Source organism: Ambystoma mexicanum, chromosome 9 (assembly GCF_040938575.1).
Source record: "Ambystoma mexicanum isolate Mex_15411 chromosome 9, UKY_AmexF1_1, whole genome shotgun sequence".
NCBI lineage: Eukaryota > Metazoa > Chordata > Amphibia > Caudata > Ambystomatidae > Ambystoma > Ambystoma mexicanum.
In genome coordinates this window covers 1,179,447,537-1,179,474,077 of record NC_090931.1, presented here as the reverse complement: position 1 = coordinate 1,179,474,077, position 26,541 = coordinate 1,179,447,537, and the positions used below count along the sequence as shown (strand labels likewise).

At 44.1% G+C, this 26,541-nt stretch overlaps 1 protein-coding gene across 3 annotated transcripts in view; it reads right to left on the bottom strand.

Annotated features, from left to right (window-relative positions):
• Positions 1-26,541, bottom strand: part of LRP1B (LDL receptor related protein 1B) — a 4,835,697-nt gene that overhangs the window by 2,422,498 nt on the left and 2,386,658 nt on the right. For all 3 annotated transcript variants that reach the window (XM_069616528.1, XM_069616527.1, XM_069616526.1), the window contains exons 14-15: positions 24,729-24,918; positions 11,653-11,775 (exon numbers count right to left, since the gene is read on the bottom strand). In XM_069616528.1, the coding sequence (XP_069472629.1) occupies positions 11,653-11,775; positions 24,729-24,918 (313 nt within the window). The remainder of the gene's footprint in view (positions 1-11,652; positions 11,776-24,728; positions 24,919-26,541) is intronic.

Below are 26,541 nucleotides of genomic sequence, written 5' to 3'. Positions count from 1 at the left end.
CTCGTTGAGCAATTTGTGCCATGTATAGGTGTGCTTCTGTGAACGAAATTGTATTCAAGGTGCTCACCTCTATGGCACCCTATGTTGGTCCTCTCCTAACAAAAAATTGCCCTTGAATACTGTGCCACTCTGTAACGGAAAATACCATAACACAAATGGACAATATATCATTTTATAGTAAGGGCCCAATCCTAAATGTCAGCCAAAGCATTTTCATTTTGGGATAACGTCTATAAAATGATTGTATTTTATATATTCTTTTTGTCTTGACTGGTATATCTTCTACTATCCAAAAGCCTCTTTCTGGAGGTGCCCCTAGACCCCGCTGGTCTCTCTTTGTCTCCCGATCCTTTGTTGTTCTTCCCCGCCCTCCCTCCTCCCACCCCGGCCTTCACCGTGATTGGCCAGTGCCGTGGCCCTGCTGCCTGTAGCAGCTAATGGTGCTCCATGCTCACCTTTTCCGCCTGGCTTAACGTGAGACCACTGCTGCAGCTGCCCTCCTGTGCTGGTGAGCCCCTCTTGGGGATTTTGTGTTATTCTGGGCTGATTGCTTTTGTTGCAGGTGGCCCTAGGCCCTGTTCGTCTCTCTCCTTCCCTCCCTGATCCATTGTTGTTCTTCCCCACCCTCCCTCCCTCCTCCCAGTCCACCTTCCACTGTGATTGGCCAGTGCCAGTGCCTTATCTTACTGATCCCTCTGCTTGGCAGCCCCTACCATAGCGGCTCCTGTTGTGTGTGCAGGTGTCCGCAAGGGACGCCAGTTGCCAGTCAATCTACCAGGATAGTACACAGTCTTCCCTGCCTACCCCCCTTCCAGCTTCAGTCTCTTAAACTCAGGTTTTGTCCTCCTATTTGTATAATATGTACTGTATCAGTATTTAAAATTGCATTGTGAAACCTAGGCCTTTTCTCCCTCCATTCAGGATTCTCAAACTTAGGTGTGTTTTTTCCCCGCTGTTTTTATAATATGCACTGCATCAGTATTTAAAATTGCATTGGAAACCTAGGTATTTTCTCCCTCCATTCGGGATTCTCAAACTGGGTGTGTTTTCTCTCCTGTCTTAAAAATATGTGCATGTTGTGAGCTCTATAATCCTGAGTGTTGTCATCTTGTCGCATTGTTCAACCTGCTTGCCACTCGCTGTCTTGTCTGCCTACTCTGGTGTCGTTCTCAAATGTTTCTCCCTCTCCTTTCCACCTCTCTTCTCTACCACCTACTCAATGGTGCTCTCTGTCTCCCCTATCTTTTCTAACTGCTTCTCTATTGACTATCCTGCTCTCCTCACTAAATCTGGTAGGAAGAAGTTTAAAGGATATCCTGGTCTCCAACCCAGGCATCCCTATTGCTGATACCAGTGCTTCGGCCAAGGAAAATCTCACCGACATCCTTTGTTGTTCCTTTGCCAGACCTATACACCCCTCATATGGTCTCTGTGCTCTCTCCTTTCTCCTCTTCTCTCATTAATGGTGGCACCCGTTGGGACGCCCTCCTGGCCTCCTTTCACTCCTCCAAGGTCATCATTAATGTTTACTCGAATGGGACCGTCTTGGTCCAAGGCCCTCAGGCCAACCTTCACCTCTTTGATAGATGCTTCCCGCGCCCCATCAATTTCCTTTCTTCTCCTGCTGTCCCCTCTCCCCCTTCCTCAGCTACCTCGCCTCCCCCTTCTGCCTCCTCCTGGTATGATACCTTATCCCTCCCTCTCTGCCTCCTCTCGGGCTTCCTCTACACTTCCAAAGGGCATACCTCTGATCTGTACCCCTCCTCGGAAGTCCTTAAAGGATGGCAACCTTCTCCATATTGCCACTCTTAACTCTCGCTCTGCTGTCAAACACTCCTCTGACATCTGCCGCCTTCTGGAAGAATTTGACCTTGATGTCCTCGGTCTCACCGAGACATGGTTCATGGCCAGCTCTGTCACTAGCTTTGACACGCTTCTACCTGACAGCTACAAGACCCTCTCATGCCAAGTCCAACCGCTCTATAGGGGGTGTAGCTCTGATCTTCCCAGAGTGGATTCCTGCCTCTGTCACTTCTACACAGGCCTACTCCTCTTTTGAATGCCTCGTCTGTAGGTTCTCTGTCTCCCCTAGCGATTCCCTCACTGTGGCTACTATCTATCAGCCACCTGGTCAGATCTCCTCCTTTGTCTCTGAGTGGGCGGACCTCTCCTCCTCACTCCTGGCCTCGACTACTCAACTCCTCCTTCTTGGAGACTTCAACATCCACCTGGATGCCTCCAGTCCTCCCTCTGGACTCTTTCGTGACCTCTGCTACTCTCTCTCACTCACTATTCTCCCCTCTGGCCCGAACCACTCTGCAGGGCACACTCTGGAGTTTCTTATCTCCTCTGACCTTCCCCTCTCTGTCCCCCTCTCCACTCCGCTCTCCTGGAGTGCTCATTTTCTCCTATCCTCCCACCTCACCCTCCCTACCCCTCAGGCCAAGCCACCTCCATCACTGCCACCCACCTTCTCGGTCATCTGACCCATGAAGCGTGTTTCAGTTGAGGTGTTTGTCACCACCTTCTCAAACCCTCCTCCCCCTTTGGCTGACTCTCACCATGACACAGCCCTCTCCATTCTCCACTCTTCTATATCCGATACTCTTGATATCCTTGCCCCTTTCATGAGAATCCGCATGAAGCCCAAAGCCAAGTGTAACTCCTGGTATGATTCAGATCTCGCCACCCTAAAATGCATGAGCAGGGTGGGCGAGAGGAAATGGCATGCTTCATGTTCATCCTCTGACAAACTAGCCTGCCGCTAGCTGCAAAGGCAATACCGGCTCTCTGTCCTCACCAAGAAGAGAGCTCATATCCAATCCCGCATCTCTGCGGCATCTAACAACTCGGCAGAACGCTTTAAAATCTGTAAGGTACTGGCCAATCCTGCCGCAGTCTCTACCTCTCCTGTACCTTCCCAGGCCCTCTGCATGGCATTGACCTCTCACTTCATTTCTAAAACTCAGGACATCCTGTCCTCGCTCTCCTCTTATCACCTCCCTCCCTCCATTCCCTGCTCCTCCTCTGGCCCTCCTGCAGGCACCCCCCCACTCCTTCTCTGCCTTTCCCCTTTTCTCTGCAGACAAGGTTTCTAGACAAGTCCGATCTATGAAAGTCTCGGCAAAACAGGTTCCCCCCTGTTCCTCCTAAACTATCAAGGACCATATTGACTCCCTGGCTCTTGCCTTGGCTGATTTCTGCAATCACTCCTTCGCCACTGGAGTCTTCCCATCCCCCCTGAAGTACTCCCTTGTGCACCCTCTTCTTAAGAAACCCTCTGCCGACCCCTCCTGCCCGGCTAACTATCGCCCAATCTCCATCACTCCCTTCATGGGCAAGCTCCTGGAGAAACTGGCCATCTCCCAGCTTAATCTCCACATCAAATCTGTTGGTTGTCTTCATGACCATCAGTCTGGCTTCAGAGCTGCCAGAAGCATGGGAACTGCTCTCTTGAACATCTGTGAAGACCTGCTCTCCAACCTCGACTCCAACACCCCGTGTGTCCTCATCTTGCTTGATCTCTCTTCTGCCATTGACACTGTCAACCATACATCCTGCTCAACCGTCTCTGAGATAACCTGGGCATCACTGGTCAGGCTCTGGCGTGGTTGACCTCTTTCCGCTCCGATCGACCCTCCCAGGTCCAACTCGGGTCCTTCCTCTCTGATATCTTTTTCATTACCTGTGTTGTCCCCCAGGGATCTAACATCTCTCCCTGGCTTTTCAACCAATACCTGGCACTCCTTGCCCACCTCATCGCCACTCTCTGCCCCAACTTTCAGTGCTATGTGGATGATACTCAGCACATTTTCAGGCTACCCTCGGCCTCCTCCTCTCCTTCCCTCACTTCTGACTGTCTGTCTGCTATCCAGGAGTGGTGTGCCGCCAATGACCTCTGTCTTAATGCCATTAAGACTGAGATTTTAATCATTGGCACGTCCACTCCCTCCTTCCCTGCAGCTCTCTGGCTGGCCTCTCTTGGCCCTCTTCCTGCTCCCACCTGCAAGGCTAAAAACCTCGGGGTTATCTTTGACTCCACTCTCTCCTTCTATCCTCACACCTCTGATGTCTCTAAGAAGCCACACTACCAACTGTACCTCCTCAGAGGTATTCTTCCTTTCCTCTCCTTCCCCCAGAAGCTCACCATCTCCAGAGCCCTGGTTTTCTCTAAATTGGACTATTGCAACAGCCTTTATCTAAATCTGCCTGCCTCTACACTCCGCCCTCTGCAACTTATCCAGAACAGGACTGCAAGACTTGTCCTTGGCCTCAAGCCCAGGGATTGTATCTCTCCAAGACTGAAATCTCTGCACTGGCTGCCAGTGGCTGAAAGGATTAAGTTCAATACCCTCTGCATAGTCCACAAGGCCTTCTGGGGCCTGGGGCCGCAATAACTTGAACTCTCTCTTCCCAAATATTTTCCTTCTCGAGCTCTTTGCTCATCCGCCTCCAACTCCCTCAGGGTCTGTCACTTCTCCAAGCAACGAGCTGGTGGTAGATCTCTCTCCTCTGCATGGACCTCCCTCTGGAACAGCCTTCCTGCCTCCCTGAAACATGAGGAGAACCATCTCTGGTTCTGGAAGCACCTCAAAACCTTCCTCTTTGCTTCTGTTCTCTCTCCCCCTTTCCCCTGCTGAATTCCTGGCTGAAACTGCACTGGCTACCTGGCCACCCTTTGTGACCTTGGGCCATTTGCACACCTGCACTGCCTCCCTGGCAACCCCCACACCTGGGGACTGTATTCTGCATCCCTACAGTCCCCCACCAGCACTTATGTCTGCTCTTACCTTGCACTTGATAGCATCCGGCCATTTATTTATCTTATTTATTCTATTATCCCATGTACTGCACTTTCCCCTATCTTATGTACTGCACTTTCTCCTCTCCCTTCCCCCTCACACTTTTCCCTTTCCCCCTTCCCATGTACTTGCGTGATCTGAATGACACCTGGCCTAGTTAGATCGTTGTCTGTCTTCCCTCTGTTCCCCCTCCCTTGCCTCGTCGCACCTCGAAACACTTGTGTATTGGCGCGTTATAAATGCCATATCATATCATACCAGATTAGCAAATCCACCACATTGAGATCTAAAGGTAACTCAGAATGTATAACACTTGCTTCCAGCTGTGAATACTCAGGTTTCAGTGCAATGAATTAACAGGAAAGTGTAAAGAAGAGTTTGCCTTTTGTTCAATGCCGTCATTACAGTAAACTATGTTTTTTTTATTCAGAGTTTATTTTTTTTTCTGTTTGTGGGGCATACGTTGCAATGAATTGGCTTCTGCCCTGTAGGAAAACACGGATGATTAGAGGCTAAACCATCTACAAACTAAGAGCCAACACCATCATAAGGATACAATAGGCACAGGAAAGGCCGAGGGAAAGGTTTAATCTCAAGAGGTTTGTGAATGTGAAACAGTAGCAACCAAAACAGCAAATTATAGCAATGCACAATAAGGAATGCCAAATGAAAGTTTGTTAATACATGTATATACTTTTATTAAACACACCATGTGCAATAATTACAAAATACAAAAAATAAAAACATTACAAAAACCCACCCCTCTAGAAATAATACATAATATGCAAGATTGCAAGATGCTGCTCTCTAGGTGATGAGACATGAGAAGAGGCAAAGAAAAACAAAATATTCAGATAGGATATGCCCTTTAGTTTCCAATAGGGAATAATGTGACCTCGCCAGTTTCTAGGTCCCAAAAATGGACCTGTCGGTTGGGATGGGGGGAGGGAGATAGCAGGCAATCATGTGTCTTCCAGTGTTTTGGCGGTTCAACAACGGAATATTGGGCATATCTAGGGGTAACAGCTGCTATCCCTTGGAAACGTCTCAGTCCCCCTGTCACTGCCTCTACAACCACTAACCTCCTGGCCTCACACTAAGCTGTAAAGCAGTGATACATTTCTTTGTGAAGAAACACTGCTTGCCAGAAATAAATCACTGGTTTCAACACTCTTAAATATGGTAAGTCGTATGAAACTTTTTATGACTTATTGTACAGCGGGAGCTGCCATCACAAGGTATTCCTGAGGAGTAAAGGTTTGTCGATTTGTATAATGAAACAACATATTTTCCAATAACACTGTTCATGACATCTTCTGAATTATTAGTGTGTGGAGGTAGCAGCATTCCTATGTGTGCGGTGTGTGTGTGTGTGTGTGAGTGTGTGCATGTGTGTTGGTGATGAACCTCTGTGTTTTCAGTTTCATGTATTTTAATGTTTCATGTCTTGAGTGGCATTTTATCGTAAACTGTGAAAAGCAGTTAATTCTGTTTTTATGACACGCTCAGGGATGGATTGGGATGGCTCGGTAAATTCCTTGATTACCACTATTTGTGCTACCCTTCATCCCACATCACAATACATCCATCTTCTTTTAGAAAATAATGCTTCAATAAAGGTTTACTTCATATTTTCAGATTCGTTTAGAATGTGGTTTGGTTCTTTACATGTCCATTTTATTAAACGCAAGCAACTGTGCCTGCACACGAAGGAACACAATGCAGCACTCTAAAAAGTGTGCTGGTGGAAACTTTAAGATGGGTTGGTAGGAGATGTGGTATACTTAGCAAATTGTAGAAACATATGTGATCCTGGGCAAATCACGTCTATATTGGATATCACCAAAAGTAATGCAGTTAGGTTTTCTCTATGATAAACAATCATACAATCTATAACACGTATCTGAAATGTAAAGGATAACTTGCCATAGTGTGGCAGTAATTTGGTTATTCAGTGTGTATTTGGCAATGGTATTAAGCCTGGACTTGAGAGGACGTAGCTTCCCTATGGTAAATATACTTGACATGCATATGAGGTTTCACCTCGTATACGATGACACTATTGGTTATCTGAGGTTCAACTTAGCATTTCAAAGCAGTTCCTGACATGTGAGGCAATATTTAGCATATTATGGTTATTTCTACTTTGTGAGGCTCTATCAGATATATTATAGCCCTCATTATGCGTCTGCCGGCCGGTTACCGGCAGACTCACACTACCGTTTCGGCCACCTGATATCCCGGTAATACCGAGATATTACTGCCGCCAGAAAGCCACTAAGCTCCCAATCCTGTGGAGTCTCATAGGACTCCACGGTAATGGGAACCCTGAAGCACCGGCACCATTACCCATGGTGCCGGTGCTTCATTGAAAAATCTGCTGGTGGGCCCAGAACTACCAGCAGGTCAGGCCTGCCAGTAGTTCACAGCCCCACAGCCCCTACCGTTAGACTTGTAGTTTGCCAGTGCGGAAAGGGTGCTGTTAACCATTGAAATGAGGGCCTATGTCAGTGAATGGCCATTTGAGGCAGTCCTGGCATCAGAACGTTGTGGTACTAGTCTATAAAGGCTCTGCTGGGTGTGCCCCCAGCGTATCATTACTGTACCCATTACATATTGGGACAGCACCATTGTTTATATATAATTGAAACCTAAACTAGAATTGTCTATGCTATAGTACTATTTGTGATTTGATGAATGGTGCACTTACTGAATATGCTCTGTTTTCCAATGTTTAAGTGTGATGTCATAAGTGCAAAAGATCGCAAGGCATCTGTGTTTGTGATGTTGTCAGGGTCCATTTACTTACTGTGACAGCATTTTGGCATTCTGTTATTGAATTCCTTTTATTAACTCTATATTGGCCATGTTTTATAACAATATAATACATCAGGTTTGATTGGGACATCTGGTCGGATCTCCTAACTAGTGCAAGCAAGAAAAACATATTAATAATCCTACAAATTCAATGGGGAACAACAGATGTTGCTAACCAATGCTAGTCTTACTGGAAACTGACAAACACGTCCAGAGAGACCTATAGGCTCGAATTTAGAAATTACACTCCACTGCAGCTTGGAGGAAAGTAGTGTTCCCTGGCGTGGTATCAGGGAATATAATGGTTCATGTAAGTGACAGGTTCATAACACAATTCAGGTTCATAGCACAAATACTGCTCTCTTTACCAAAAACAGAAAGTAGCCTATTAATATCAGAAATTAGAGACACGGTGCACTAGGGACACGCGATGTAAACAGTTTAAACGTCTGGGAGAATAGTTAAAGGGCAAGTTTACCCAATTGGTTACACTCAGAGTAAAGACTTTCCCTTAAAACAGTTGCAGGGAATATACTGTTGTTTGAATGTTGGGACTTGCATAAAAAACACAAGTTCCTTTACAGAACATACACCATCCTGGACCATGAGTAATGCAAACTCACGACATCATCATCTCTGTTGGATAGATGGATTTCGGCTGGAGCAGTGGACACTGTCTACCATCTTAACAAAAAGGTTCAGTGATAACAAAATTTGAATCAGTGGTTATAATGAGTAATGGGATGACCATGGATTTTGTAGCTCTAGAATAAATGCAGGAGCAAAAATGCACTTTTGTGGACTGTTGTTATAGGCCTGTAGTGCTGTCCCTAAAAGCTGATAGTCCAGCTACCAGCCACATTTGAGACAAAGACACATGGAAATGCTCATAGGGCACTTGCAAGTCCACCCATCCAAGGATACACTTCAAAACCAGGATCACCATATGGAATCCACTATTGTTGAACAACCGATGCCCAATTAACCTTGTTTTAACTCTCTTCAGATCGTTGAGTTCTGAAAAAACTGTAATTTGTACCCTCTTTAACTAACACAGCTGCAATTGCATGTTCATGCATTGCAGGTCTTTGACCTGTGTTTCTGAACCTTCTAAAAAGGATGCTGCAGAGCAAATACTGTCCAGAGAAGACAAAAAAGCAAGATGACAGACGGCAATTCAGGAAGATGGTTCAGTAAATGGTGTTTGAGGGTCAGTGAAGGGCAGTGTCTTGGAATGAAAAGGGGAGTTTGGATTTTACCAAGGACGTTCTGGGTAGGGTGGCATGTGGGAGAGGAGACATCAAAGACAAGACATAGTTGGAGAGGGATGACAGCATGGCAAGAAGATGGTTGGTACAGACGTGTGGGGTTAAACCTTTAGATGGAGGCAAAATTCCACCTATACGAGGCTGCTTCAATGCTGTGTAAAAAGGCAGTCATTTTGTAGATGCAGACTCTCATGGGTGTGATATTGAATTGGAAACACAGAACAACAAGGCCATATCCCTTGCCTCACCATTGCATCCCAGTTCCCATCACAGCAGAGAACATGCATAAGCCCCACATCAGTTGTGTCTGTGAACCAATTAGACAGGAATGTGTGTGTAGTTGAAGATGTGACGGGCTGTAGCCCAGTATCTAGGTCCTATTCATTGAGCGAAGTTAGAGCTCCTCAGATGCCAAAACATGAGCCAAGATTTAAGACTCTGGCACTCCCCAGAATGATTGTCACTCTATTTGAGCTACCAGACATGCAGGAAAATAAGCCTTAAAGACTGGATTGATTAGTGGGACACTAGGTTTACTCTTGCGGAGGGCAACTGATAAAGGGGAAAGTGGAGAACAACATGATATATAATGTGTACCACAGAGATCTAAGCGTGATGCCAACACAGTGGGGAGGGCATGATGGGGGTGCCAATGTGGGATGAGAAAAGGGATGCTTTGTTCACAAAGACCAGGCGGACCTCAAAAATACCCAATGAGTTCACGCAGATAACCAGTTACCTGTCACGTGGTATGGATCGAAGGTAGGGCGGTGCCAATTGAAATTAACTAATTTCCTTATAGTATTCCAAGATGATCAAAGTTGTCACTCGCGTGTGGTGAATATGAGTGACAAGACAGCTGAACCAATTGGCGGATGGGCCATACGTAATCATTAGCATGTATATAAGTGGCAGCCAATCAGAGTGGAGGATTAACATTATATATCGAGTGCATCATGAATGATGATTTTTGTGTTTATAATCTGTTTATAATCTGAATTTTGTATGAAAGATGTCAGAGCTCTTCGGCAGTGGATTTGTAATACCATGTCACCTTTTTCTTTTATATACAAAATAAAGACCTTGGCTTTCTTGAAAAAGGGTACACCTAGCCTTTTTCATTAGCGGGTCGAATTTCCTTGTTCTGATCATGGGGCGTTGACCTACATTGGTATAGACCACTCTCCACTCAGCCTTCACACAAATCTTCTAGGATTAACCTTGAGCTGAGTCCTGTCATCTCTAATTCAATTGTATCTGGAAATTAAATAGGAATGAGACCAATTCTTGAAACCTATTTTGCAAATGTAGCGATTAAGCTTGTTTATTTATTTATTTATTTGTATTTGTAAAGCACACTTACAGCACACAGGCATCGAGGCGCTGTTGCAAAAATTGTCTTATTTGCACATATTTATCTTAGTTACGTGGGTATGCTTGGCTCATGGTTACAGTGAGCATGAACGTGCAAAAGCATTGTTGCGTATGGAGATCTTAATACAGTAAACATGATTTAGCTCTTGGATACAGTGAGTGTGATATATTTCTAGTGTACAGAACAGCAATAGGCTGATATGACAAAACAGCCACATTGATGGGGTGAGGCCCTAGGTGAACAGCAGTGTTTTGATTACTTTCCTAAAAGCAAGGTGTGATTCAACCTTTCTGGCTTGGGGAGGGAGGGCATTCCAGTGTGTTGCTGCCAGTACTGGAAATCTGGATCCTCCTGCTTGCATTCTCTTAGTTTTAGGAAGAGAGATCATGTTTGCATAGGCCATTCTAGTGGGTCTGGTGGGTTCCTGCTTAACAACTCTTTGAGCTACCTATAGGGGTGCATGGTTGTTAACACACTTGTGTTTTAGAGCAAGGGCTTTAAAGACTACCCTTTCTTTAATGGGGAGCCAGTGAGCTTGCTTTCTGGTCTCAGAAATGTGTTCCCTTTTAGAGATGCCAATAGCTGCCCTAAGGGCGTAATTCTGGACTATCTTCAGTTTGGAGATGTTTTTGTTGGAAGTCCCTAGTAAGAGGGCATTACAGTAGTCAAATCTGGATCCGATTATGGCTCTTGCAAGGGTGAGGCACTTGGTCTTCGAGAGATATGGTCTGGCAGCATTGATTAGTTTGGAGTGATAAGCGGAGGTCGAGGCAATGGCATTGACCTGCCTATTCATCGAGAGGTCCGAGTCCAGGTAGACAGCCAATGTCTTTACAGCTTGTGATACTGGGATTGACGAGTGGTCATTTGTAAAGGAGCTGTATTGTTTGTCCATTTTCTTGAGTGTGGCCGGTGATCCTATTATCAGAAGCTAGGTTTTATCCCCATTGAGGCATAACCAGTTCTCGGCCATCCAATTCTAGACAGTGGAATAGATGGACTCGATGGCGGCCGGTGTCAGGCATCTTGAAAAAATGGTTGATTGATTAACTTGGATATTTTCAGGCTGTGAAATTTCGATATGATTTGGAAATGTTCTAATTTATTTAACTGAATCCTTCAATTAGGAAGGTAATGTTGACACATATTTGCAGTAGTAATGAGGAAATGAGTCTTTGTAGATCATCACTGTAATCAATGCACGCAGGCTGCAGGATGCATAGGTGGTCATTTACCACTGACTGTGTCACATGACTGTTTGAGAATGCAGTTGTAAGAATCTAGATTAAGCTCTTGATTGAGAAACTGCACTCTCACACGCATGAACGTTTTTAACTGAAGCACCATGGTAAAATGAAAGCAAAAGAAGAACTAAATATGCATCTCTTACACAAGCATGTTGTACTGTTCTCCTCCAGAAGTTGATCGTCAGCACAGGCACATACTCTGCCTCCAGGAATCGCCAGACACAGGGAACTGCAGCCACCATTGTTTCCTCTGCAAGCATTGTCTCCTGCAACATAAAGAAAAAACAACCTGCATGAAATTCCTAATGCTTAGTAATTACATGTGTGCCTATGAATGCATTTGAAAGTCCCTCTATTTGGAAGTTATGAAGTTTAAAGCATGCACTAATCAGAGACACATAGTTAAATAAAATGGTGTAGTGCTTACTTAATTCACTTAATGTTTCAAACTGAAACCCGATATTCCTATTTTTTCTCACCCTAATTAAGAGGAAAAAATTGGGTTACAACATAATGTGACATGAACCCTCCTCCCGGTGCTTGCCGATTCCTTTAAAAAACCTAATCGTTTTTAGAGGGTGTTTTTAAAAAGTGGCTCAATTTTCTAATTACACTATCGCACTAAGACCAATTTAGCAGATCATTAAGGCAAACATAAAGTAGAAGAAGTACTATGAAGACGTGTCATTCCTGTCCATTTATCTGCTGCTGAAAATGTTCAGGAAAAGTGTGCTGTTATAAATCATTTCCACGTTTAAAAGTATTCATAGAGAATCAGGATAGAAAAAACATCTTGCCTTAATAATGGGAACTATGAGGAAAAAACGGTTTGCACAAATCAATCATTAAAATGCGCACTTCAGACTCCAATGTCACACCAATCCAACTTGCACACTTTGGCTGTCTATAAAGTGTTGTCTTTCAAAGGTATAAACAGAGTGTGGCTATACCTGCACTTTGACGCAGAGTGTATGCCTTAGCTCTGTCAGGTCATCTAGGGGGCACAAGGTTTATGAGGTGTAGGCCCACACAGTCATGAAATTCTGGCGATACCACTAGTGCCTTCCTGCTTAGCACACACGCTCTACCATTTAAAAAAATATATTTCTCCTGCAAACAGAACATTTTTGAACGTTTTGAAAATGTTGACATTATTTCAAGCATCAGCGTTTCCACTTGCAGTATTAATCCCCTTCCTCTCCTCCCTGCCTATCTCACTCTAAAGCAACAATAGAGCGTTAGCCCAACCCTTGTGCAGAACTTTAATTTCATTTCACACTTCTACGAAATATGTTTTTTAATAAGTGCCAAGGACGAGTATGCTTGTCCTTTTTGCATAGACTTGCAAAATAGCCTGGCACCTAAGGGGTTAAACATCTGCAATTTATTTAAAATCTGAGTAAAAAATGATGATGTTGACTGATCTGAAAAAAAGAGAAAACCTTCTTTTTAACAAATTGTGGTTTGATGATTTTGAACCTAAGTCTTCAGTTGTCTCTTTTGGCAACAACGCGATTTTCCATTTACCTTAAAAGAGGCACAGTTTGAAAGAAGTGGCTCATAATATCACAGTGAATCACTGAGCCTGCCCTTTCCTGATTCAAATCTGCTACGCTCTGAACCTGTTGATAACGTTTCCGGTATCATATTTGCATGAGTGATATGGGCCAAATATTAGCATATTTCATTGTTTATGTATTTATTTTTGCTCAGATATTATTTGATGTGATGTTGTTCCAAAAGTAGTCATTGAAAATGCCACCACCTCATAGCGCAGCTGTAATTTTATCTTTAGCAATTTAACAAGATTAGAATTCTCTCTCTCTCTCTCTCTCTCTCTCTCTCTCTCTCTCTCTCTCTCTCTCTCTCTCTCTCTCTCTTTCTCTCTCTCTCTCTCTCTCTCTCTCTCTCTCTCTCTTTCTCTCTCTCTCTCCCTCTCTCTCTCAGAACCATGATTATCTGCACTGAAAGAGGAGTGCCAAGAAAGGGTTGACTCTCTGCAAGACAGCGGCACCCAATAGGAATTGGTACAGATTATCAGCTACTCTTTTAACAACGTGAATCCTAATTCACCATCAAGACCGTAAAGTACATCATATTTCAAGCTAACTTGCACACAAGGCTCAAGTTGAAGGACCACCCACTTTTTTCAGAGGGTGGACTCAGTCCCTCCCAGCCAAAATGAGAAACATTGAATGTCCTCTTTGAATTTATGAATCAAATCCGACCTCGGGGATCGAACCACAGTCATCAGGTTTGCCGGCCAGACACCACTGCACTATATAACCTGATGAAAAATGACACACAACTAAAGGTGAAATGTTGCATTTCGGTACTGCAAGTTCCAGGGGACGCATTTGTATTGGTTCCTGGAGTTTAAACCATGCAAACCTTTTAACGTTTTCAACAAAACACTATTAGAAGAAATATCCTCTCTAGGTTTTATGTGTGTGTTGATTTTATGAAAGGCAAATGCCATTCGTCCTGTGCAATTTTGCTGCTTATGCAAAGCCAATTTAATGAAACGTGCGTAGTTCACCTTCATATACTAATTCCTGATGATGTCACATCCCATTGCATTTGTTGATGAGTCCCCCAGTGTAATTTTTAGCACTTGACCACCGCTTGCACATACCCATACAACAACAATCATATAAATGTATCTATCACGCATCGAACATTTAAAGGGCTATTAAACAACCGGTATTATAAAATGTAGCAACAGTCTCTAAGCATTCCTGGGCCATTTATATTAAGAGTGGTTCAAAGGTGTAATCGAGGTATGCGTGCTGAACGGGTAGTTCAAGATGTGTTAGGAGCTTACATTCTTGATAGATGTGTATACTCCTAGAACATGTGTTGGATTAGCCTGAAGGAAAATAGCGATGAAAATAACTTTGTCAGGCTCATAGCAGATGCAGTAGATATCAGTCACATTAACATGCAACGCTGATCCGCAAGTACTCACAGCTGCCCAGCAATGCATTCCACACACAGGTGTGCTTATTATGTTATGCTGCAGTTTTCAGATCTTACTGATCAAAGTGGTTTTGCCTACATTGTAGTGACCTTGAAGCAGCCTACCTGTGCTGGGGCATTCTATGAGACTGATTCACAGAAACATGTATAATGGTGCAATCCCATTGGAAGATACTCTGTGAATCAGGCCCTCTGGCTCATGCCTGTCTAGGGTGAAGCAAGAAGGAGATCCTACAGCCAAGGCTATGTGAACCACCCATGGAGCAGGTTTGTCTGACAGAGATTCAAATGTTTCACTATCAAAGGCTCTTTATGCAAGTGAGTACAGTAGGACTGAAGCACAACTAGATTGAGAATCAAACGTTAAAACGCATAATTTGCTCAAATGCATGCTGCACCCTCAGTTCCTGATTCCGATGGTGGCAGTAATCTCAGAAGAAAGTGTTTTAAACGGCAGCATTCCCTACACCAAAAAATAAGATCACATACCAACCTAGTCTAATGGAGTGACAGACGTTTGTGTGTGGTCCATCTGAAAACCTGGCCACACACTGCATACGTCTGTGCATGTGCTCCTCTCATACTGCATGTACATAGTCACACACCTGGTACCGTCCTGGTGCACACCCACCCCACCCTAGCTGAACACCAATTGAATGAAGGTAGCAGTAAAATTGCAAAAATGCTAACTTACACTGTCCTCTGTATTGCATATGAAGCAGAATTAAAAGTCCTTCTGCTTTGCCAGGAATTCCATCACTTTAAGTTCAGGAGCAATTAACCTTAGAAAACATTTCTTTCATTTATTTTTATTGTTTGTTGGTTAAATCAAAATGTTCAACCTTAACAATGCATTCAATATAAGCTCCATATAAATGCATACATCAGATTTACTAAACCACACAACACAGCCTCTTAAACCAGTAGAACATGAAATACGTGTAAACATCGGATAAAAGATAGAGGAATATAAAATAATAACATAGACCAACACCTTAAAACATTATTCTCCTTTTTAAGCAGCTATACATTGTACAGAATGACACATAAGGCCTCATTAGTCAGCAGAATGGGTTAACAGGGATCCATGGATGCAGACCTGTTATTCCCATTCCACCTGATTACGTGGTCCCCCCTCGCGGGACCCGGTAACGACGCCTGGTAATCGGCCCGTTTTTAGCTCCCTTTCCCATTCCCATTGAGCCCTATGGGGAAGGTCCGGGCCCGGGTTCCCCAAGGGAGGAATTACCGCCAAACCCGTAATGAGGCCCATAGAGTAAGAATCAATGCTGGCAGTTCCATAGGCCCAGAGGTAGTTAGATACTACATATTATAGATGACTTCAATTCCAAAGTGCATTTACATTACTATTTACAGTATAGATTTATTTTAATGAATATGCTTGATATTCAAAATTTAAAAAAATGATTTATAGGGCCTCATTACACGGAATGCGGTAAGGGTTAACGGTCACCGGTAATGGTACCGGTGACCGTTAACCCTTACCGCCTTACTACGAGGTCACTTTGCGGATAGGTACTTTAACGCCTGCTGTTTAGCAGGTGCTAAAAACCAACCCGCAAAGGGACCAGGGTGCTAATTACGGTACCGCAATTTGCGGCACCGTAATTAGCGCCTTCCCCATTCCCATAGAGCCCTATGGGGCAAAAATGGGAATGGGGAAGGGCAATGGGGGAAGGGGGAATTACCGCCCCGCCAACCATGGAATAGGGCGGTAATTCCCCTTTCCACCAAGGCGGTGCCAGTATTTTACTGGCATGGACCAAGGTGCTAATAGCACCTTGGTCCTCCGTCTACTGTGTAATGAGGCCCATAGTCTAAATTTAACATACACTGCTTTAGATAAGTGTAATGTATTAGCAACTACTCAAGTCTGTCCATGTGTGATCTCTTTTTCCTCCAATGCAAACTATGTAAGAAGTTTATCACTGTGATAGCGACGGATGTGGGATATGCTCTCAAGCACTTAACCCAAAACAATTCAGTCAATAGTGTTGTCTCCTTGAGCAAATCGTTTTTTTAAAATGCATTAATCTTGAAGACTTCAGAGAAGGACAAAATACCAAGAGATGCTAAAGAGTCTCTAATGTTTCTTGATCAATACAGAATCTACATTTTGCCTCCACCTCATTAATCTTCTTGCTCTCAACGAAATGTCTCCAGTTCGGTACCGGTTCCACCTAAATCAAACAAAGTCATACCCGACCTTGAGATAAGAGGCCAGGCCTCCCGAACGCATAGGTCCTAGGGATAAATGTTTCAAGCTGACATATCCATGAAAGTCATGACATTATATGATATGATATGGCATTTATAACGCGCTTATACACAAGTGTTTCAAGGCGCGAAATGTGCTGTGCAACACCAATCATTAGATAAGAGCGTTCTTTTGGCCCTAATAGTATCGGCTATCAAATCCACTTTAGCCAAAATGCAATCAACTAAATATTTATTACATCTTTCGGGAAAAGCTTTTAAAACTGTTACTATGTCCTCCTCAAATAAATCGCTCAAATCCTCATATAAGGGGTTTAAAAAAGGACATACCCATATACCATATAATGCCAATATTCTCTACTGTCCTATCACCTAAAGAAAAGTTAGCTAAGGCTCAAACCTAATCACATCTATGGGGACCAGGTTTGGCATACCAAGAACCCTATACTATAATAAACTTTCTAAAGCGCCTAGAAATTCCACGACCCAGTCCTTGTGAAGCTGAACACCACACAGAAGCTTCAGTATCACATTCCCTGCAAAATACTTAAGTAGCAGAATGTACATACATTTAAGCTATTTGTTGTAAACTTCATTTGAGATATGAGGGAATCTGTCATTTGCCTCAGGTAGTTCATTATGTAAACTGTATCCAGGTTACCCACAATGGGAGCCAGATACTTCACTTTTTCTAATGCAACCTCATTCACTAGCAATTTGATGTTCACGCATTTCTTGCTATTTGTCATTGACCGAAATTTCGTTTTACCTGCGTTTATGTTTACAAAATGTGCCCATGCATAAATCATAAAAGCTGTTGGAAGTCTCTGCAAACCAATGCTAGTTTGATCTTATCCAATAAAATCATCAGCGTAGCCTAACCACTTTATACTCAATGATCCTAATCTGGGAGAGGCAAACGCGGCCTGATCTAGGAATTCACCTACATCTGAAAAGGCAGCCCTGCCCTAAAGCCGATACAGGTGGGTATTTTCTGAGAGAGTACCCACATCAGATTCAGCCGCACCTGCACGTTAGAGTCATAGTGCAACCTCACTATTAATATTAACAAAGCCATGGCAATTCCCCAACTTTCCACATTTCTTCTATAAGTGATTGTGACTCACCAGATCGAAAGCAGACGACAAGTCGACTGTTGCCATATGAATCACCTCATATGTTTGCTCCCATTCTAGATCTTGGCAACACTTTATTATGAACGCATTTTGACTTCTGCCATGGGACTTCCTGAATCAAATTTGATTTTTTTGGGGGATTTTTTATTTGACCAGTCCCTGTCACCCAATCTTCCATCCAATATTGTGAATGGGAGATAGTTCTTGGGATGAGATCTTTTTCCCCATTAAAATATGGGAATTATTTCGGAGTGAACTGGGCAAATTGCAGGTCTTCATTGACACAATATGACCCTGCAGCGATCCCTACCAACTAGGCTTCAAGAAAAACGGCAGCACCACACTGAACATCTTCATACTTTCTCTTCTAAAAGCCAAAATAAAACAAGGATCTCCTGCGGTGTACGTGGCTTTTATCGACCTCTCTCAGGCGTTCGACAAAGTGGACCGACCTAGACTATGGAGAAAGCTGGCAAACTGGAACTGCCCACCGGCCATATTACACCCTATAATAGCCCTCCACACCAATACTTCTCTTAACGTCCGTCTAAACAAACAGGGGGCCCTGTCTAGAAATATCCAGACGTTCAGAGGTGTCAAACAAGGCTGTCCTCTAGCTCCGGCACTTTTTGTGGCTTTTTTGGGGGACTTCAAAGATTCGGAAGCGTTGGTGCGCTGCTTCCCCCCAAAGTTTGGCAATCTCCCCCTGTCTCGCCTCCTATACGCCGACGATATGATCCTGTTTGACCAAACTCCGATCGGCCTCCAAAGGCAGCTGGACAATCTGGCAACCTACATGACCACCAACAATCTTCAAATAAACCAGACCAAAACTAAAATCATGATCTTGTCATCTTCACGCCACCCGCCTAAAACCACCGGATTTTGGTCAGTTTGCAAAACCAGAATCGAAGTGGTTCAACAATTTAAATATCTAGGTGTGCTCTTAGATGGGTCGCCACATGAAAGCAAAATGCAGCAACACCTCTGGACCAAAACAAGGCAACTGACTTCCCAATTACGAGCACTCGACAGGAAGTTTGGCAAATTTTCACTAATCCCGGCCATCAATTTCTACAAGGGTAAAATGGTACCCTCTCTGACCTACGGCATGGACGCCATGTTCACCATACCGCCCCAACTATGGCGTAAACTAGAGGCCTACATATGGAAGTCCCTTTTAGGTCTGCCAAACGCCATTCCTATAGAAGCAATCAGACGTGATCTGGGCCTTTTGTCTCTAGGCGCCACTGTCAGTGGGGCTGCTCTTGCCCTATTCAGGAAAACCTTAATTAAAGATAGTCTCCCAATTTTCAAAACAATTGGGCAGGAACTTGAATCAACCACGACCAAGTCGGTCCAAAAGTGGGTGGATCTTCAAAAAATCAAACTGGAAGGCCTGCAATGTTCACTTAACGACCTGATAACAAACCCACAAAGAGTAAGTGAAAAACTAAAACTACAGGACTGGATCACCACCGTGGACAAAGCAGCTTCCATCAAGTGCCTAAACCATCTTCCTCCAACCTACAATAAACTGAAATCTCCTATGACGTACTGTCTGCGATTTCCAGATAAAAAACTACGCTCAACTTTTCTAAGGGCTCGTTTAAACCTGCTCCACACCCGCGAAACCTTGAGAAGAAGACTGCAGACCACCTCAACTACTTGTAGACTGTGTGAAGACCCTGACTCTGTGGAGAACATTCGCCACCTGCTCCTAATCTGCCCGGCTTTGGACGACATTCGTGCCCCATTTCTGTCTTCGCTTCGGTCAGACTCGGTCTTGATCGAGGAGCACACATGGTGGTGCCGTTTAATATCTGGCGAGAAGTCTCGTTGGGCGGTTGTCACGGCCAAAATATTAGAAGCAGCCTTCTCCAAAATTGGCGGCATAACTAGTGGCCTGCAGACCGTGGATGCCTAACTGACGGTTTTTCTGCTACTTCTAAAATCTACTGTGTAGCTGAGTCACTGGGTCTTAACTTGGCGAACCTTTCTTCTTTTGATTTCTTTTGATTTTCATTCACTGTAACTGTATACTTCTTGTAAAAATCATTTTCTTTGATTACACACAAGTAAAATAAAAAAAAAAAAAAATATGACCGCTATATTACAGAATTATTTGTTGAGAAACTGGAATGCAAACAATCACAAGTTGCAATTCCTAAGCAACTAACAGGAATTTGAAAACATTTGCACATGTAGCGGTAAGTGATTTGTGAACAGGGAATATTGCACTTGTATCTCAATCTAATTGAAGAATGTATTTTTTGCATGTATTTTTTTGCATGTAGTCAATAAAGTATGCATATTACTCACACTTGTACTATGCCTATGGTGACGTGAGAACGACACCAGTGTGGTTGCTGCGTCACAGAGTGAATGAAGAGGACAGTCGGGCATGGTCAACTAGTTGAACAGCGAGCATCCGTGTGTGTGTGTGTGTGTGTGTGTGTGTGTGTGTGTGTGTGTGTGTGTGTGACCACATAAGCACTCTCGCACACAATGCCTCCCTGGCAAAATAATAATGTAGCACTTCCTACACTTTTTTCTATAAATCTGCATTTGAACCTGGCGAGGGACACAGAGTCTACAAATTTCTACCCCAAATTAGGATGTACTAATGTGACCAGATGCCCCATTTTTCAGGAATGTCTGAACTTTGGGAACACTGTCCTAGCATCCCAAGTCTATATTTAAGCAATATAACCCAAGCAAGGGGGCATTACCGGTCAGGTTTTTCCCCAGGGCATCAGTTACAAATCTGAGCGCAGCAAGGGCTTTAAATAGGCTCCAGGGCAATACCTGACTGGTAATTCCCCCTTGCAATGGTTATATTGCCATCAGTAACCAAGCATGTTGTACCAATGTACTAATAGGGCCTCATCACGACTTGGGCTGTATTCCCGGCTGTAACACCGCTGACTGTATTAGCCCTAGCACCGACCGGTCTGGTGGTATTACCACCAGATCACGGGTTGGGCCTTAACGGGAAATCCCCATTTCTGATTGGGTTAATTGGATCCAATGGGGAATTTTCGGTGCTAATACTGTGGGCTAATACAGCCGGCTGTAATACCGTCGAAAACAGGGATTTTCACCTCCAGAAAAAAGCTGGAGGTAAAGCAGCCGATTTAGCACCCAACTCAAGATAGGGCCAGCCCTTAATGTGGTGGTAATACCGTTAAAACCGCATTGAAGGGCTACCGCCAAACTCGTGATGAGGCCATAGTGTTTTTATCACCAGTTGAGAAACAGCGTGTTTGCCGTTTCTCAACTCGTGATATAGCAACAAAAAAAGATAGCCGCCATGGATTGGGGAGCAGGGTAGTACACAAAGTCCCTTCTGCCTTTCCATGACAGCCTTTTGAGAGTCAGAGATGCGCCGGGAACATTGCTGTTCCATGCGATGGTGAGGAACAAGGAAGCTCAAGAAAGTGAGGAGGGGGGCAGCCTTAATATGTGGAAAATGGGTGTGTTGGTGAGGGGATGGGGACACGGGAGCGAAGGGGAGCACACTTGCCTGATTCCCGGCAAAAAGGAAGATGGTGGCCTCTCTCTATGAGGATACTCGGAACAGTGTCTTTACTCTGCTGTAAAGATCCCATTCTGAGCCTCCTCATTGGCTGGACCACCACCATACCTCCCCTAACTGTGTACTAATATGTTTTAATGCCATGCCCCAACTTTTGGAGACGTAGGTAAGACATAAACAAAATCACAATAATTATCCTGTTTGACAATCTCAGATGTACTGAAATGAGACTCAGCCAGTTTTAATTTGTGAAGCTGTACGCCAGAGCTGAGCCCTGGCACTTATTTCTGTACTGCACTTTTTGCCTGAGTCTCAGTTTAAGTATGATGCAGTGCTTGGACAACTATTTTCTTTTGACCAGCAATTAGTTGCACTGCAACAACAAGCAGCAACAGTTTACACAGGCCCTGTGCCTCTTCATGTCTGGCCAGCTCATTCTTATTTGTGAACCTGACAAGCCCTGACTGCTGCTGTGCTGGTTATCGATTTCATGAATTACATTGAGATGGGTGGTGTCTGTGCTGGTCATTCATGCTGGCCATGCCAGAACACTGCTCCTGTCAGGCTGCACGACACTGAAGCTGCGCTGCTAATGTAATAACCAACAGCACTGTCACAGCAGGGCAGAAATCGATAGTGTGTGGTATGGACAGTAGCCAGGCAGCTGTAGTACAAGGACTAGCTAACTAGGGCAGTGGAAAGGTGGGCACACACATGCACATATGCCCTTGGCATGACTGGTATGTGGAAAGCACATCTCTGTCTCTGATGCACCTCTGCATTCAGCAGCACTCACCAGGCTTATACAAGAACTTGGTTAAACTGGGAACTGCCCATTTCTGTGCTGGTACGCATGCGGTCGGTCAAAATGTAGGTGCATGGCCAAGCTTCAGATTAATTGAATCTTAAACACACACTTGGACTCAATTGCTGTCAAAGCTGGCGAACCACTGGGGCCATTGGCAGAGCAGAAGGACACTCAACACAGAGAGGATAACAGCAGGACAGGCCGTCAAGCAGCATCAGCACCACAGGGCGCACGACCAGAGAAAAGGTAATCGCCAAGAGTGTCTTTGCTGAGTGCCGAGCTATAGAGCTTCTTGCTGTAATGTGTGAGGCAAACTCATTAAGTCAATAATGATTTTATCCGCATTTATTTATCACTTTCCATTACAAAGTAAGCACGTCCACTTTTTTCCCTGCGACTAGACGGTTACAATGTCAGACTTGAGAGCTATAGAACTAACATTGTATGTTATTATTTGTTATGTTTACCGACACATCTCCCACGGATATTGCACTCATCACGCCCAAATAGCCATGGCAAGTTGCAGATGCCACCGAAAATATGTTAACACTGTGGGGAGAATATGTAGTGTTGGAAGGACTGGGCAGCAAGCTGTGGGCTGTGATGCTGAGCAACATGGATGTCTAAGGTGTGGTTTGATGAGCACAACCCTTGAATACGTTTTGGACATTATCCAGTGGTTGTTCTATTAATGGCAAAGGATTTTAAGACACTATCGTGGGCATTCCCTTCTTCCTCTTTCCCTCTCTAACCGTTTTTTGATGGGCAAGATATTTGGTTTAACATGCATGGCAGATGCCATTTAAAGGAGCCCTTATGACAGGGATGCAGAAAGTGCAGAACTGACTGATGAGGTCTTATCTTGCTAGACGTCTTGCTGTAGTTTCAGGAATTGATAGAGTTATAAAACACAAATTACTACCAGGCGAGGGCACAATCAGAATGAAAGAACCATTCTGATTGGCCCTCGCCGAGGCATTACCCGGCCGGGAATCCCTCGGTCAGGATTCCAGTGCCATTGTCCCCGGCAGGGGGTATGGCAGCCCCTCAGCCAATGAGGAGGCTCGAAGCAGGGCCATCCCCACTCCGAGCCTCCCCACGCTGAGAGGCAGCCTTTGCTCCCCGGCGTGGACTCAGGTAAGGCTTTTTTTTTCCTTCGCCTTTCCTCCCTCTTCCCTTCCCTCCACACTCCACTTACCTTCTTGCTCCTTTGTCCCCGCTGGGGGACGATGGCAGCCGCCAGCCGTGTGGAGACTTCGGCCGGGGCCATACCTGCTCTGCCCCTCCACATGGCTGGAGGCTTCCATCGTCCTGGCTGGAGGATTCCATCGTCCCCCGCCGGGGACCCAGGTATGTTTTTTTTTCCTTTTTTTTCATCCCTCCCTTCCACTCTCCGAACCCCAATTACCTTCTTCTCTTTCTTCTTTCAGGAATGGACGCACTGGGAACAATTCTGTTCCCAGCGCGTCTGCTCCTGATGGCCGCCATGGCAAGGGAAAATGGACTACATTTTCCCTTTCCCGGCGGCCATTTTCTTGGTCGCTTTTTTTTTTCTGTCCCGAAACGCTTTTAGTGCCCCGGTCACGCAGATATTGTGGGCCGGGGTAGTAATAGCTATATTCCCCTCGCGGCAGGGACATTACCAACTCAGGGGCATATTGCTTAAATATATGTTCGAGTTTCAGCAAGCTAAGGACACATGTTGATCAAAATGCTTCTTTCATGAAATGTACCTGGAGAGATGTCTATGGAAAGAAGTATGTTATTAGCATCTATTTATGCGACAATGCTGAAATAAAGAAAAACATATCAAGCACAGTCAGCAATGGTGTCTGCTTCTCTGTGTGTGATTACTGCCCATTCTGGCATCAGACTGTGTATAGTTTGGCAAGAGGTTGATAGATCTAATGTTTGGATCCGTTTAAACCAAAGGTAACATTGACAGCTCTGCCATGTTTAATCTTACTGTTAGAGCCACACATAATTCACAAAAGACAATTGCAAGTGAGCTGGTCTCCGTACAGAGAACCTCATGAGATATGCTAGGGATCTGATTGGTCTGCTGTCTTGCTGACAGGTTGAGTGCTACAGATTGTCCCACTGGACTCGGGTGACAGTTTCAGCATGATTTTGGGAGCTTCTGAATCCTGCAAGATTTTACAAGTCTATACAAACATTTCTTTTGAATTCATTACAACATGCAGGTTGGCCCAAGTGAAAGGTCACCTAAACTGACTTATGACCCACCTCAAAGTATCCGTACCTGTGCCTGTTTGAATACTGTTTTTGTCTGCTGAGCTTGGCTGTCTAATTGGCTGTATAATAAAGTTGAAATATAGTGCACCTTGCCCATGCGGGCATGTCCCTTATGATTTGATCAAAGCAGAAATTGCACCTATTTTCTTACATGCATGACGCAGAGTTAATAAACCTGTTGTGGACACTTAGTACAGCATAATCATTGTGTACGTGTTCCTTTTTTTAATTCTAAGTGAAACCCATGTGTGTTTGATGCCGTACCTTGTTGTTTCCGTGGATCATAAATTTGAAGCCCAAACAATGGAGGTCTCTCTCGTCTCAGAAGAGTAACATTTTGAGTGATCAAATCCAGTTGAAATATAGATCCGTTCATATAATCTGTCCAGAAAATATAGTTGCCATGATGAGAAAGGCCGAAAGGATGATTCAATTCTTTCCCACTGCGTACTACCTGCAATACATACACAAGCATCACACATAACGGCCTGGATGATGTATCTACGGTATATTGAGATGCAGCCGTGTAAATCACCAAAATAATCATGAAAGAGATTCTGCAATGTGTGCGAGCAACACAAGAAGCACAACGCAAACATTTAGTATTGCACACAGACTGCAGTGGAGCACACCAGAATACAAATAATGGTCCTGCACCATCTGGTGTAAAATTATACAGACGACACCATCCAAATCATAGTTCATATACATGAATGGATCACACTTTAGATGCCAGCAAACTACTAATAGGACATCTTAAAATATCTTGAAAGCAAATCCTGCTCAGTGTGATGTAAAACTCTTGAGGGAACCTGGCTGCCTTCACCACATTAGACGAATCCTTTGAAGGAGACCCAGGGCCCCATGGTACTCTCATGCCCACCGCCCTTTTCATCTAATTCTCCTGACATTGATGCTCATTGCTGCTTGCAAGCTCTCCGCCTCCCATCCCCCACAACGGCTATTACTGCTATGAGATAAGCTGTGAGCCTTAACCTCAATGGGTTGTGCATACACCCCAACCGCATGTTACAACGTCAAGCACCTCTTCATCCAAATATGACATGCTTACAAAGAGATCTAGCAGGACCTCTTTTTCGCTCATATTATCTTCTATTGGGTGGTTGAGCTAGGAGGTGGATATTAAGGGACATTTTGTGACAAAGTTGTTCTTATTTCTAATTGTTTTTCTGTTGGGAGGAAGAAGGTTAAGGGAGATAGATGGATCAAAACAATGACATGTTTCATAAACGTGTTCAACTGAGTTTCAAACAAAGGTTTCAATAAAGTGCATTTTTGTGCATTTTGGGTGAAACGAGGGACGGTAAGGGAAACTGATTATTGAATGAATAGAACAAAATAAATATTCCAATAGCAAAAGGCTGCACACAAAGTTTTGTACGCAGTCTTTCTTTTTTTGTTTCTTTTCTTTTCTTTTCTTCTTAGGAAGGAATATGACACGTCAGGGGAAAGGGATTTTTTTTTTTAAAAGACAATCAGAAAGTGTTTCAGAAAAGTGGTCTCAAAGTGGAAGTAGACATTTAAGGGACTTTAAATATATATTTTTTTTAAATCACACAGAGAATCAATTGTAACAAAGAAATAATAATGGTCTGAATAGCTAAAACACGACATCTTAACCTCTTGTTGCATGGGTCAGCCATGTTCCGTCATCTAATAGCCAAGTACACACCAGGAGAATCAGGGAGTGAGGTTGTATATGGCTAATGAACCTCCTTGGAGACTCTAGGCACTAGCTTGCCCATTGAATCTCTCCGATCAGTTCTGTGGAACTGACTGAACTGGAAAACTCGATCCTACTAGTTGAATTTACACTTGCACTTGGGTACAACTTCTGATTCCTGTTAAAGCCCAGGAGTATGTGTGTTGAAATCCAAAAATGCTGTTCAACCTGCATGCTCGATAGATGGAGTGTTCACAAATGATTAAACTTTGATATTATTTAACCAATAGTTCATGACAATAGTGCAAATAGGTCAGAGAGTGAAAATAAAGGAATAAGGGAATGACAGAGAGAGGAAAAGAGACATCAAGGTAGCACTTGCTAGAAGGAAGA